This window comes from Hemibagrus wyckioides, linkage group LG10 (assembly GCF_019097595.1).
Source record: "Hemibagrus wyckioides isolate EC202008001 linkage group LG10, SWU_Hwy_1.0, whole genome shotgun sequence".
Classification (NCBI taxonomy): domain Eukaryota; kingdom Metazoa; phylum Chordata; class Actinopteri; order Siluriformes; family Bagridae; genus Hemibagrus; species Hemibagrus wyckioides.
In genome coordinates, this window is record NC_080719.1 from 6979390 (window position 1) to 6993870 (window position 14481).

Consider the following 14481-nt stretch of genomic DNA (forward strand, 5'->3'; position numbering starts at 1 on the left):
GACATCCGGATGCTAAGTAACTTCCTCCTACTTAATTCCAATGAGGCAGAAATACTTGTCTTAGAGGCCACAGGCAGGTAGAAGTAATCTTGCAGATTTAGCAACTCTTTGTGGCTTTTCTGTAAAGCTGGACTGACGAGCTTGACCACCGTCCTCCTAAAGCCAGACAGAGATCTGTTTCACACTAACAATATACCATAATCTCACCTTTAAACTTCTGCTGTAATAAAAACAAAGACAACTCACAAAACACTTGCACCACATATCATTTCAACACTCGTACGTATTCACAGATCTTCAGGAACTAGTTGTTTATGATGTTTCTTCATTAAGCGTAGCAAACATCTCAGCAACCTTCTCCACAGTTTTTGGTTCAAACATTAAACTGTGCAAGTTATTCATATAAAGGTTTAGGAATTAACCTACTTCAGGGCTTGTAGTATTACTATTTGTCTTCATTGTACAAACACGGTTGTATTTTTTGGTTGTTTTATTCATTCATATTTATTAATATCAATATCGATATTATAAATACTGATTATTCAACTAATAGTCATATAATTATGACACTGCTATTTATTTATATTGTGATTGTTTTACTAATCCCAGGATCATGACAGTTACACAGCCAGCAGATGGAAGCATAACACCGTGCTCCTGATATCCCTCATTTCCATCCCTTGTTTTTAGAAACTAGAACAATGTTTATTATATGATGTCGTGGAAATGCTGTTTATCAGGGGGTGAGAGATGGGTTAAGGGGTTGATCAGATTCCCTAAAATTGGGTTGATATTTCCTGATAGCAAGACCAACTGAATTTTACCAGCTGAGTAACAAGTAGTTAAATCATTACCCATCCATTATATTAATAAAAATAATAGCCCCCCCCCAAAAAAAAGCTATTCATATCCTGTATAACATTCACATTAAATTGAATCAACAGCCCTGTAATCATCTCTACCAGCCCATCTGTCTGTTCCCATTATACCAAATATACTGTAAATTTCTTCTTCATTTCTTCTTCTAAACACAGAGGAAACACCTAAACATCAGTATTTGCAATAAGTACTACTCTCATGTTTGCTTCTTCCCACTTGTCAGACTACATGACACACAATATCTGTCTTCCAAAGCTGGACACCATCTCCCCTCATTCCCTTCTCTCTCAGTGTATATTGCAAGCATTTTTTTGTAGAACACTACATACAGGGTTGCCAGGGTCAGGGTTGTTTTTTCTTTGTTTTTAATGCCAAATTAGGTTAGCTTTGGATCGAGGCTGCAAGTGGGTAAAGTCCACAGCTGGCTTTTTTTTTTTTTTGGTGTGATTGAAAAATGTTCTGCAGCCACCAAGATCATGTTTTAAAGCAAATAGTGATGAAATCAATAATAGATAATGGCAAATAAAAGGGACAGCTTAAGTGCAGGCAGTGTATCTATGATGTATGGAACAATTTTGGTTGTAAGAGATTGTCTGAACCAGGGAATGATAAAAAAAAATGTGTTTGTCATACAGCTTAGGAAGAGGAAGAAGAAGTAGGAAGAGGAAAGAAATAAAGAAGAAGCAAAAGCAGTTTCTGAAATAATTTCTGGCCTTTTGTGTGGTGTTTGATAATTAGTTGGGATCTGACATCATTTGGCTAGACAGCTGCAAAGCATCCATCAGCCTCAAGTTGTTTTTCTACCATGTTAGCATCACCACCCTGCCTTTAGCTAGTCACTCGCTGCTCCCTCTGTATGAGCTGTGTAGTTTTACTTACTGCTCATCTCTTTCCTGCCTAGTTAGTTTCTCCCTTAGCATTTTCTCCTTAAAATATTCCACAGTCTTTAACAAACAGCCAACTAATGGGCTTGTGGCTAATTTATTGCTAGCATGATTGATCTTCCTTCAAATATGCTATGCACTGGAGTCAGTTTTCCTCCATACACAAAAAAAACCCCCAAGCAGCAGATACACACTCAGTGCCTCGTGACTCCAACATCTCAAGGACAGTGTGTGTGACATCCTGCACACTGACTGCGCAGTAATACCCATGTTAACACATGAAAACTGTGATTTCTTAGAGCACTTCTTTAATGGCCAGTTATCTTTCTTGATCCTTATTGGAGAAACATATCTACATCCACATCTAGGTGCTTCTTCCAGGCTGATCGTGACTGTAAGTCAGCAGCATGTGAGTAAGGGTATAGCTCAACCCTTGTCTGCTCCAGGTGCCTGTGACAGGCTCTAAATTAGCCACAGCATCCACTCTAAAAATGGCGGCTAGCCAACTGGACTTGGATGGTGCAGTGCAACCTATCAGTGTTCACTATGCCACAGTGCAAGGGCTGTTTAATGCCGTTTTTTGCACATCCCACCTTGCACTATTTTTTTTGTATCTGTCCTTGTAATGTATTGTATTGTATTGTATTGTGTCCTTGTAGTGTATTGTCTCTTGTCTCGTACTGCTTGCACTTTATGTGGCAAACTTTTTAGTCCTTAGCTCTGTGTTGTTTTATGTAGCTACACTATATTGCCAAACGTTTTGGGACACCCATCTAAATCATTGAATTCAGGTGTTGGGCTTGGCCCTTTAGTTACAGTGAAAGGAACGCTTCATATATACCGATATATTTTGGACAATTTCATGCTCCCAACGTTGTGGGAACAGTTTGGGGATGATCCCTTCCTGTTCCAACATGACTGCGCACCAGTACACAAAGCAAGGTCCATAAAGACATGAATGAGCGAGTTTGGTGTGGTGGAACTTGGCTGGCCTGCACCTCAACCCGATAGAACACCTTTGGGATGAATTACAGCTGAGACTGCGAGCCAGGCTAACTCATCCAACATTATTACCTGACCTCACAAATGTGCTTCTAGAGGAATGGTCAAAAATTCCCATAAACACACTCCTAAACCTTGTGGAAAGCCTTCCCAGAAGTGTTGAAGCTGTTATAGCTGCAAATGGCGGGCCAAATCCATATGACATTCATGTGCATGTAAAGGCAGATGTCCCAAGACTTTTGGCAAGATAGTGTATGCATTTTAATGTAGCCCTATGGTACAGGAGGAATGTTTCATTTCATGTACTGTGTCAGCTATATATGCTCAAAATGACAGTGAAAGCTTATTGACTTGACCCTTGACTTTACTAACCGATTGACGTGGAGAACCTTACAGGCACCGTGGGTCACCCATATCCAGTCTCCATAGTGTGTGTTGTGGTAATTCACTAGCAGGTGAAGTGTGGGTTGTAATGCCTGCCATTGACGCTTGTGTTGTGTGGTCTCACCAGAAAAAGGAGGTCTCTCTCTGCCCGAGTACTTGAGTGCAGAAGCGTTGTTGACTCTCAGGTGATTGTTACACATCATGTGTGCCACACATTAGCTATTAATAGTTTGTTCCTTTTTGCCTAGAGGACTGATAAAATAGTAGTTCCAAAAAAAGGGGCTTCTCTGCAAATTATTTCGTTAAGGATTCAGTAAAGATCTAGACTTTTTTTTGGAATATTAAGGGCAGGGCTCATACTGTTCAGGTTCCCAAACCAGGGAGAAACTTGTTTTCAACCGGAAAGCCACCAGGTATCATGACTGTTAAATGTCACTACAGCCTTTTCACTGTTTGTCATGATGTCATCACTGAATTATTGTATAGAACACAGGTATGTATATTCATGTATAATGTGCACGTGCAAACCTCCCACCTATAGATAAATAAATAAATAATTATTCAAACAAGTGGGTCAACAAGCATTAGTGATTTGCTTGACAAATCTTCACCTGCATGCACTCCTTCATATTCTGCTTGCTGGAGCATGGTAGTCAGATCTGGCAGCATTCCAACCATTTGTGTTGTCCTACCTTTCCTCTTAGTCATCTTCAGGTGTGGTATCGGCGTTTGCTGAGCAGGATAAGACTGATGATAGCAGCTGCATCAGTGAGTCCCCTTAGGACTGCTGGAATACTGGAATTGCTGTCTACTTCATTCATGCTGATTAAGTTAACTTAATTTTTCTTCTTATTGGTATTGACTGATCTGATTATGACTTCCTCTAGCTGTTTAATTTAACAATTTACTTTAATTGGTTTTCTTGCTTTTTATATTATGTATAGGAGAGTAGCTTGTTACAAGGTCCCTGTACTTTGTTTGTTTCCTCAATAACAGCATACCTTATAATTTACATGAGTGGATTTTAAAGATCTGGAGTGAAATACAGTTTAGTACCAAAGTCTAGTTCCCAGTTGATTTCTATGGGAAATCATACACTAGCTGTTGAAGAGTTTTCCTTATTTGTATTATTTATTACTATTTCGGAATATTGATCAATACATTAGGACAATGATATAACATCTGTGCAGAGACCTAAACAAGTACAAATCATCAATAGATTACAAACTATACGGTAAAAAGCATGCATTAAATTACAAGAACATGTTTAGAAAAAGATGTTTAAAGGATGTTCGTCACGATCAATATCTTAACAGACATCTGTGAAGCTGAACACGTTAAATATTATTTGTTAGAAATGATCTCCAAAAAAAGACTGTTATAGGGATAAGCCTGGGAAATTCAGCTTGAATCTCCCCCTGGTGGTGCTACGACACTCCACAGCCACAATTTGTGAAATGTACAATAGACTTGAAATACAAAGAAATAATCAGCAGGCAAAAATTCCTTTAGAACTTTGGGCATAAATGTGTTTTTTTTTCTCTTTTTTTCTAAATTATCGTGTATATCGTGTACTCGGAATATTATTAGGTATTTTAAGCTAATCAGCAGAACACCTTTAATCATGGCCAAACATCATGCAGTTGTTCAATGCATCATGTTAAAACAATTTGCAGAAACGGATGGACGCTGTCACTGCAATCATATTTCTGTCATCACAACCATATATGTCTATATTTGTTTTTAAAAAGGTGTTAATTATAGATTTATCTCTGTACTAAATATGTACAGAGAACATATCCTACAACCTGAATAGATTCGCCGCTTTTATCTTTCATTTTTCAGCATTTTCTATTTGATGCAAAGTCAAATAAAAAACCTTGGGAAATAGCGCTGGGAATGTAGGCTGGGTAATCCCAATACAGAGCTAAAGATATTTTAGCAGATCTCCCGTTTTCTGCCTGAACGAATCCGCTGTCTGATTCAGGCGGAACTTTGGGAGCAGATAAAGGATGGACAAGCCCTGTTTATTTTACCCGGGACTTTCACATCATCCAGAGGAATTCAACTAGATAATCAGCCACAAAGCTTCCATAGACCATGGTTCCTGCACCCTGACATTGGCATGCTAAGACATCAGTAAACATCATCCACAAAATAGCCAATCAAGTGGAAATCTAGTCAGCTTAAATAGAGTCATTTCAGTTTCACCAGCTACATTATCTGTTTTTATTGTTTTCTAAATTACATTTTTGAAGAGCGATATTTTCAATTTAGGTATTTTCTGTGTTTTGCTAGTCCAAAGTGAAAAGAAGTTTGGTCTAACTCTATATCAGTCAATAAGTTCAGTTCAAACTAAAAATATCCAACTTTATTCTGAGGAATGTTTACATCAGTGTTAAATCTGATGTATGCTCAGTGTTTGATTTAATGTATCCTGAATCAGAATTGGAGAAATGAACGTGATGTAGTTTCTCTGTCAGACAGCTTTCTGAACTTTGTTCCCAACAGCCTTAACATGAAACATGACATATCACTGGTCACATTATTCGCACACAACTGATCTGGTTTCTGAAAAGAAGGGTGTGGTCAGTGGATACTGGCTTGAAATAATATTAAAAACAACAAAAAAAAAAAAAAAAAAAAAAAAAAAAAAAAAAATAATAATAATAATAATAATAATAATAATAATGAAGGGAGTGTCACTCTAAATGGTTCATAATCATGGTTTTAACTAAAGAAGTAAAAAAAAACATGATGAGGCATGCTGTTACAGATAAATAATAAAAGATAATGAAAAAAGATTATAAAAGGAACAGTTTTACCTCTGACTGTGCCAAAGCATTGCCACGGGACACTCCTTCTATACATGCCATTCAGAAAGCTTATAGAAACTTCATATCAAGCAACATGCACATTTTCAGTCTAGTTTAAGTGGTGCTTCCACCAAACAAATCCCTGTGTACGTTTCTGCTATAGAAACAACACACACACTATATGGGTGGTTTATAAAGGTTACTATATAAAGGTTTGTGGACACCTGACCATCATATCCATATTTGCTTGCTGAACATCCTTTTCAAGCTCTGATCCCTAACATAACAGCCTCCAATCTTAAGGGAAGACTTTTCACTAGATTTTTGGAATGCCGCTTTAGGAATTCCTGTCATAAGAGGATTATTAAGGTTAGGTGGTAATTTTGAATGGATAGGTTTGGTGGACAGACAGTCAGCATCCCAGTTGGTGGTCAGTGGGGTTGATTTTAGACCAGTTTTGGCAAAGCTTCATGGTATTCATGGAGCTCACTTTGAGCATGGGGGCATTGTCAGGCTGGAACAGGTTTGAACCTTTTAGTTCCAGTGAAGAGAGAATTTTAATACATTTTTTTTCTTTTGTGTTCTTTTAACATACAATTCGAATTTTATTTGTATGGCATTGCCGATATTGGACATTGTAACAAAGCAGCTTTGGAGAAGTATACAAATTCACGATTTTTACATTTTTAATTGAATATTTGTATTAATTAATCCCAGTTTAAAGGTGTGACAATCAGGTATCCATAAATCTTTGACCATATTGTCTATTAGACAGAGTGACATATACTTTATAAACCTTGCCAGCTCTACTGTCAGAGTTTAGGGAATGTTAATCAACAAATCCTGAACTAATCAGAATTGAACATTCAACAGCAGTGTGGTATAATAATGGTATAAAATGAATTTCTGTACTTGTTATGACCAGTCCTCCATGGAGCTGCAATGCAACAAATCTGCATTCATCAACTTAAAATGTGTTGGCATGTCATTAAGTTGAAAAGATTTTCAGCACATACTTGATCTGGCTCCAAAATTTCCAGTGTGTCTAGTGAAGTGAGAGATTAAACTGTCTTGACAGGTGAAAGACACATAAGTAGATATTAAGTGCACCAGGAAGTACTTCCCCCTTCACGGGCATGACAAAAAAAGTGCTTTCACTGCCTCCCTTTTCCCTCCAGGGAAGTAGAAGCAGAGTAAAGCTGACAGGTATGTGAAGATCACAATGACGCCAGAGACGTAAACGCCCATCTGTCCCACCTCTGTTCCAGTCACTGGTCAATTTTCTTTTCTTTCAGGACATAAAGCAAATAGGCTTTAACCTCTAGCCCTGGGGGTAAAACCTGAGCACTGAGTTCTGAATCTGATTGGAAGCTGAAATACAGGTAGGTGGGGTGAAGGGGGAATAAAACTCCTCAGAACGATGTTTCTAAACTTTGCAGTGTGGTGGACTGTATGTGGAACCAAACTCTCTGAAGACTTTTAGGATGAAAACTGTGATCACAATAAGAAGGAGTTCAGTACTGTGGTAGTAAAGCGAAAGCACAGACATGTCTCGCTTTTGCTTGAGGAAGACACCGGAGTGAGTAGCATGTGCTTTGAATTGGGGATTACACTCTCTGCATTCCTCTACTGGTCATTCACATGTCCTTATCACTTTTCCAGCCCAGCTAATAATGATGAATGCGTTGGACGGAGAACTGATAAGGGTTTGTGTCTGATACTTTCAGCGGTAAAGTGTTCAGGAGGATGCCAGCGATGTGATCAGAGATGAGTGAGTGTCAGTGATTTAAAGTAATGTTATTTATGTAATATTTGGAAAACATCTACATTTAGAGGTATAAAGAGTGTCTTCACAAATGTAAAGAAATGTGTGACTGCTATATTTGTGAAAGTCACAGTCACTTCAACTGATCAGTTAAATGGAATCCAAATCTTGTGGTTTGGTAGCGGAAAATTTCAGGATATCAAACATTCTATAGTTGACGAAATAGTCAGAAATTAATTGTGGAAATTTAAAATCTTTAAAAAGTTTGAAAACTTCCTCTTTTAGGGTAATATTTGTTTTTTTAGGACACATCCAGGGTGGATTGTTATAAAAAGGCTCCAGTTCACCATGGCCCTGACCAGAACAAAGCGCCTACTGAAACTGAATGAATGAATGAATGAATGTAAAGTTATTTTGTTTTTGTTTATCCTCCATTTGAACCAACCATGTTTAAAATAATAATAAAAAACACACATACTATAAAGATACTTGTTGAAAGATACAATTAATGCCAAAATGATGCCACAGGTGGTATGACATAAATGACATGTTTTATTTTAATATTACATTTCATGTAAAATACATGTTTTCAAAATTATATTAACATTTTTTTTAAGTAATTTAAAAATTAACTAATTTAAGCATGTTTTGTGTTCAAAATGTAATTGTAAAACAATTATTTATTATTTACACTACCAGTCAAAAGTTTGGACACACCTTTTAATTCAGTGTTTTTTGTTTAGGGATTTATTTTCTACATTCTAGAACAATACTGGAGATTTCAAAACTATGAAATAACACACATGGACTTCAGTAATCCATATGTAATGACAACAAAAAACAGTCAGTTGTTATTTTAAGACACGAAGGTCAGGTGTTCTGGAATAGTTCTTGCAAGAACAGTATTGTCAAGTGCATTTGCAAAACCCATCAAGCACCATGATGAAACTGGCTCACATGAAGACCATCCCAGTAAAGCAAGACCAAAACTGACCTCTGCTGCAGAGGAGAAGTTCATTTAGAGTTACCAGCCTCAGAAATCACCAATTAACAGCACCTCAGATTAGAGCCGTTATGAAGGCTTTACAGAGCATCAGTAGCAGACATATCTCAATATCAACTGTTCAAAGGACATTATTGTGTATTTCGGCCGCCTTCCGCATTGTTTTACAATGTAGAAAGAAATAAACATCAGGAAAGACCATGGAATTAGAAGATGTGTCCAAACTTTTGACTGGTAATGTATTGTAAAACGATAAATAATTTAAAAATAACAAATGTTACTGGATTTATTGGATGCAGAAATTCCTGTCAATATTATATCTACCTATATTTCTATATATATCAGTGCATCCTAACTGTATGTAATTTTGAGCAATTTATTAAATGTATTTCCAGCTTAGTTCCTGTACTGTAGCTTTGTGGTTTCCCTTCCCACACTCTTAACAGGCTTTGAGGTGGAATGGTTCAATAAAGAATGTCAAAAATAAACGAATAAGGGGAATAAATCTAGGCAGCTGCACTCCATACAGTCATACAGTCATTGATCAACCAAGTAGGAATATATACGATGTGTCAAGTGCTACTTTCTCTATAGGAGCAACAAACAGCTACTTGCAAGCCTATTTTTTTCTCTTTCTTGAAGACAAAAAACACAGCTTGTCATAATACTAAGAACCCAGAAATCTCAATGTCCTTTATCCTAAAGACTCCTCATGACTGAAGGAACAATTTACCATTAAACGTTACAAACTGGAAACTCATTCCATAACACAATATATTTCATCATCGCGTACTTTTATGAAAAGCATCTCAGAATACACAACACACCAAACCTGGAGATGGATCGGCTCCAACAGCAGAAGACCACATGGGGTTCCTCTCTCGTCAGCCAAGAACAGGAATCTCACCCTGCAGTGGGTAAAGATTGGGTATTTGAGTTACAGTAGCCCTTCTTTCAGCTCGAACCAGTCTTCCTTCTCCTCTAACGTCTCATCAACAATTCATTTCCAACCACAAAGCCGACTCTCACTGGATATATTTCGGCACATTCTGTGTAAGCTCAAGATTGACTGCGTGTGAAGTGAAGATCCCAGGGGATCAGCAGTGTGTCATATGCTTAAAGCACCAACAACCATGCCATGATAAAAATCACTGAGATCACCCATACCCCATTCTGATGGTTTTTATGTGAGCATTACTTTTTATTTATACAGGGTCTTTACTTTCTAGAATATATGCCATATAATGTATGTGTAAGTGACTGAGGGTTTATATATATATACTATTCTATATATATATATATATATATATATATATATATATATATGTGTGTGTGTGTGTGTGTGTGTGTGTGTGTGTGTGTGTTTTAGTATAAGCTGTTTGGTTCGAGATGACTGGACCACAAAAACCCTGCACCGTGCTGTTTTTCCGGTTTCAACCTCTTACTCTGACAAACTACCAAAATAAAAGCCCTGTTGCCGCTGCTACAGGCTAACAAAATGAACGTGTGCTACTCTACAACGACAAAAAAAAAATTGCAATTAGTGTAAAAAGTCCTGGCTAGCGAACCAGCTGGAAAGACATGCAAGTATACTTCGATTACATTATTACAAGAAAGTTTTTTTTCTTCTATATTTACGTTTCGTGATTATAGACTGCACGCCTAGGTCTTAAACGGAGTGTAGCTTTAATTTGAAAACATGGTTAGAACAACCCGGAAATGTGTGTATGCCACGTCAGAGTTGATTTCTATTGACAAATGTGTGTATCTAACCGCACAGTGTATCTAGGCGCGTTTAGAGCTGCATCTGCTGCAAAAGTCATATTTGCATAATAAAGAAATATGCTCGGTGTCGTGTTGACCATTTGGACACTGTACTCAACTCTGATTAGTGCCACTGAACTGACCTTTAAATTACCTGATAGTGAGAAACAATGTTTTTACCAGGAATTAGAAGAGGGGGTCACGTTTCATGTCGATTATCAAGTAAGGTTTCAATTAAATCTGTTTAGATTTTTTAAAAATCATATTAGTAGTAGTTGGTAATGCTGCTAAAGTTATTTTTTTTTTTGCAATATAACATGTCCATTATATTAAGTTATTACTTTATTTCTAAGTTGCAGAGTGTTGATTTGTGAAGTATCTGCTAAATGAACCTGAGAAGTGAAAGAGTATTTGGAATTGAATGAAAGAAAATTAATGAACATTTTGATACATAATCACACTGAATAGTTAGTGATCCACATTCCCTTTCTCATGACTGAAATCTGACATTTTTTTTATTTGAGAAATATTCACTGTTGTAGTTTTTATATAAAGGGTTATCTCATTGGGCTGCCTGGATCATTAGTTTGGAGAATTTCCCTATAAGAGAATGTTAGAGGAATAAAAGTACAAAATATAGTACTTCACTGGCAAAAGTTTTGTTACGAGAAAGCATTTGGGAAAAGTTCCTGGAAAATAGGTTCTAGGTACAAACAATAGTGCCGATTTGGTTACCCTGAACATGAAAGGATGTTTCTTGTGAATGTTCCCGAAATTCCCAAATCTGACAAACTTACTATTGAGACCGTGGACAAATGTCGCAGGGATGTTCCTGGAAAATTACTTTTTATTGGTAACTTTTAATAATTAGTAGCTGTTTGGCAAACTTTTAGTTCTGAAAACATGAAAGAACTTTGCAGGAAATTTTCAGTTGTGTTTTAAAATTTCACAAACGAGAACATTACCGCTTTGAAATGATTCCCAACATTCCAATAACCAAATATGAGCTACGCAGATCAGGCATAACATCATGACCACCTGCCTAATATTGTGTTGGTCCCCCTTTTTCTGCCAAAACAACCCTGACCCATCATGCACTGTGTATTCTGACACCTTTCTTTCAGAACCAGCATTAAATTCTTCAGCAATTTGAGCAACAGTAGCTCGTCTGTTGGATCAGATCACACGGGCCTGCCTTCTCTCCCCACGTGCATCAATGAGCCTTGGCCGCCCATGACCCCGTCGCCGGTTCACCACTGTTCCTTCCTTGGATCACTTTTGATAGATACTGACCACTGCAGACCGGGAACACCCCACAAGAGCTGCAGTTTTGGAGACGCTCTGATCCAGTGGTCTAGCCATTACAATTTGGCCCTTCGTCAAACTCGCACAAATCCTTACGCTTGTCCATTTTTCCTGCTTCAAACACATCAGCTTGGCAAAGCAAAAGGTTCACTTGCTGCCCACCCACTAACAGGTGCCATGTTGAGGAGATAATCAGAGTTATTCACTTCACCTCTCAGTGCTCATAATGTTATGCCTGATCGGTGTACATGCTAATGTGTTTGTTCGGTTTATGTTCCCCCGGCAGTTGAAAAAACAATACTCACAATATTTGAAATCTATTTTATATTGCAGGTTATTGCTGGTGGCAACTATGATATTGACTGTTTTGTGACAGACCCATTGAATAATGCCTTGTATGAAGAACGCAGGAAGCAGTACGACAGCTTCACCCACACTACAGCCATGAAGGGTGTTTATGCAGTCTGCTTCAGCAACGAGTTTTCAACCTTCTCTCATAAAACAGTGTATCTAGACTTCCGATCAGGCGAAGACGATCAACTACCGCCTGGTATAAACAAGCCAACAGCTCTTACACAGGTAAAATATACACTTAAACTCACATGCCGGGTAGCATCTAAATCTCAGACGCTTGATTGTTGTGTTTACACAATTTTTTGTACTCTTTACACTTTTTGAAGTAAATTTCAGTTACCTTTATAACTCATAACCATCATGAATTTCCAGATGGAGTCAACCTGCTTGTCCATCCATGAGATTCTGAAAGTGGTGGCAGACTCCCAGACCAAGTACCGTCTTCGAGAAGCTCAGGACCGCATCAGAGCTGAGGAACTAAATGTACGTGTTTCTTATTGGTCCCTCGGAGAGGCACTCATTATATGTGTGGTCAGCATTGGACAAGTTCTTATGCTGAAGAGCTTCTTCAAGGAGAAGAATACAACCAGAACATAGCCTTCTTATGACCACTCTCTAACAATCCAGCCTTAACCTAACCTGTTGTAATGATCTGCTATAACAAGGACATACTGTATTTCCAACAGAATACAAAAGGAAAAATTGGGTACTGGTGTTTACATTTAAGAAAAATAAATGAGAAATCAGTATAAGCTTTACTGGATGTAGTAATTAAAATTTTATGGGTCTTTTATATAGAGAATAGGGAATTTTATAATAGATTTAATTTTGCACCTTTAGGTCAAATTGCACTGCAAAAAATAACGTCTTAGCAAGTGGATCTACATCAGATGTAGTCGGGTTTAACTAGTATTTCCTGTGATTAGATTAAAATAAACAAAACTTAAGACTATTAAGGCTATTTCTGGTCATTTTTGTCTTATTTGAGTTGTTGTGATGGAAGCTAAAATTTCCAGAAAGAAGGAACATCATTTAACATAATAGGATAAAAATAATTAGTTAAAATTAAATCAAGAAATAGAAAAGGAAATACTAGATAAATTTGACTGTATTCTCACTTGGTAAAATCACATTTTTGCAGTGTGTTTATGAGGTCCAGGTGTGTCTTTCTCTATTTTTTCTACAAATTTCTTGCACTCATTTTGGCTCAATTATTGGACCTCTTTTCTCGGCATTCCTTTAACAGCTAGACACTTAAACTGTTTTGCCAAATGATTGAATAGAAACCAAAGAATACATTTTTTAACATTTCCAAAGACATACAATTTTCCGTGTTCATCTGTTCATCACCTTTGACAAGACAATAGACCTTTATACAAGTGCAATTAAGTGTGTCAGCTCTCAGGATGTGTCTTGAAACCGTTATATGTATAACATATCTATTGAATATTGCAGCTTCTGTATTTTTTCATGACCCTGAAGTGAATGATGGACTGCAGATTTGATTGATTATTGGCCCATATATTGTTACTGAACATAAACAATACATGTAGTTACAACAAGATTACAGTGACACATTGATTGTAAACGAGTAAACATAACACAAGACGAACTGTGCTGTTATACAAAAATAATACATGCGGTTGTGTGATACTGTTACCACTTAAACTCTGATGTGCTTCTTTGTTATCTAGCATGCAAACAGTTGTCTGTATAATTTACAGGCATTAGAGACATTTATAAAATGGGAATTAAAAAAATAGGTTGTTTATCATGTTTGATTGTTGAATATAAAATATGATGGGAAACTTTGTTTGTCATTATTTTATTTGTTGTTATTCGTTCATTTTTTAGTAACCACCTTATCCTAGGTGGATCCTATGGCAGGGTATGAGGCAGGAAAATCCACCTTCCAAGGACATATTTGTCTCAGGACACCACACACACACACACACACACTATATTGCCAAAATCTTTTGGGACGCCCCTCCAAATCATTGAATTCAGGTGTTGTTTTTCAGGGGTTGGGCTCGGCCCCTTAGTTCCAGTGAAAGGAACTCTTAATGCTTCAGCTTCATACCAAGACATTTTGGACAATTTCATGCTCCCAACTTTGTGGGAACAGTTTGGGGATGATCCCTTCCTGTTCCAACATGACTGCACACCAGTGCACAAAGCAAGGTCCATAAATACATGGATGAGCGAGTTTGGTGTGGGAGAACTTGACTGGCCTAGACAGAGTCCTGAACCTGATGGAACACCTTTGGGATGAATTAGAGCGGAGACTGCAAGCCAAGTCTTCTCGTTCTCAACATCAGTGCCTGA

At 37.4% G+C, this 14481-nt stretch overlaps 1 protein-coding gene across 1 annotated transcript; it reads left to right on the top strand.

Annotated features, from left to right (window-relative positions):
* Positions 1-10475: 10475 nt before the first annotated feature.
* tmed3 (transmembrane p24 trafficking protein 3) lies at positions 10476-13283 on the top strand. Its single transcript, XM_058401801.1, has 3 exons — positions 10476-10719; positions 12136-12381; positions 12529-13283. The coding sequence occupies exons 1-3, from the start codon at positions 10576-10578 to the stop codon at positions 12751-12753; spliced, it is 615 nt and encodes a 204-aa protein (XP_058257784.1). The 5' UTR covers positions 10476-10575; the 3' UTR covers positions 12754-13283.
* The last annotated feature ends 1198 nt before the right edge of the window (positions 13284-14481 follow it).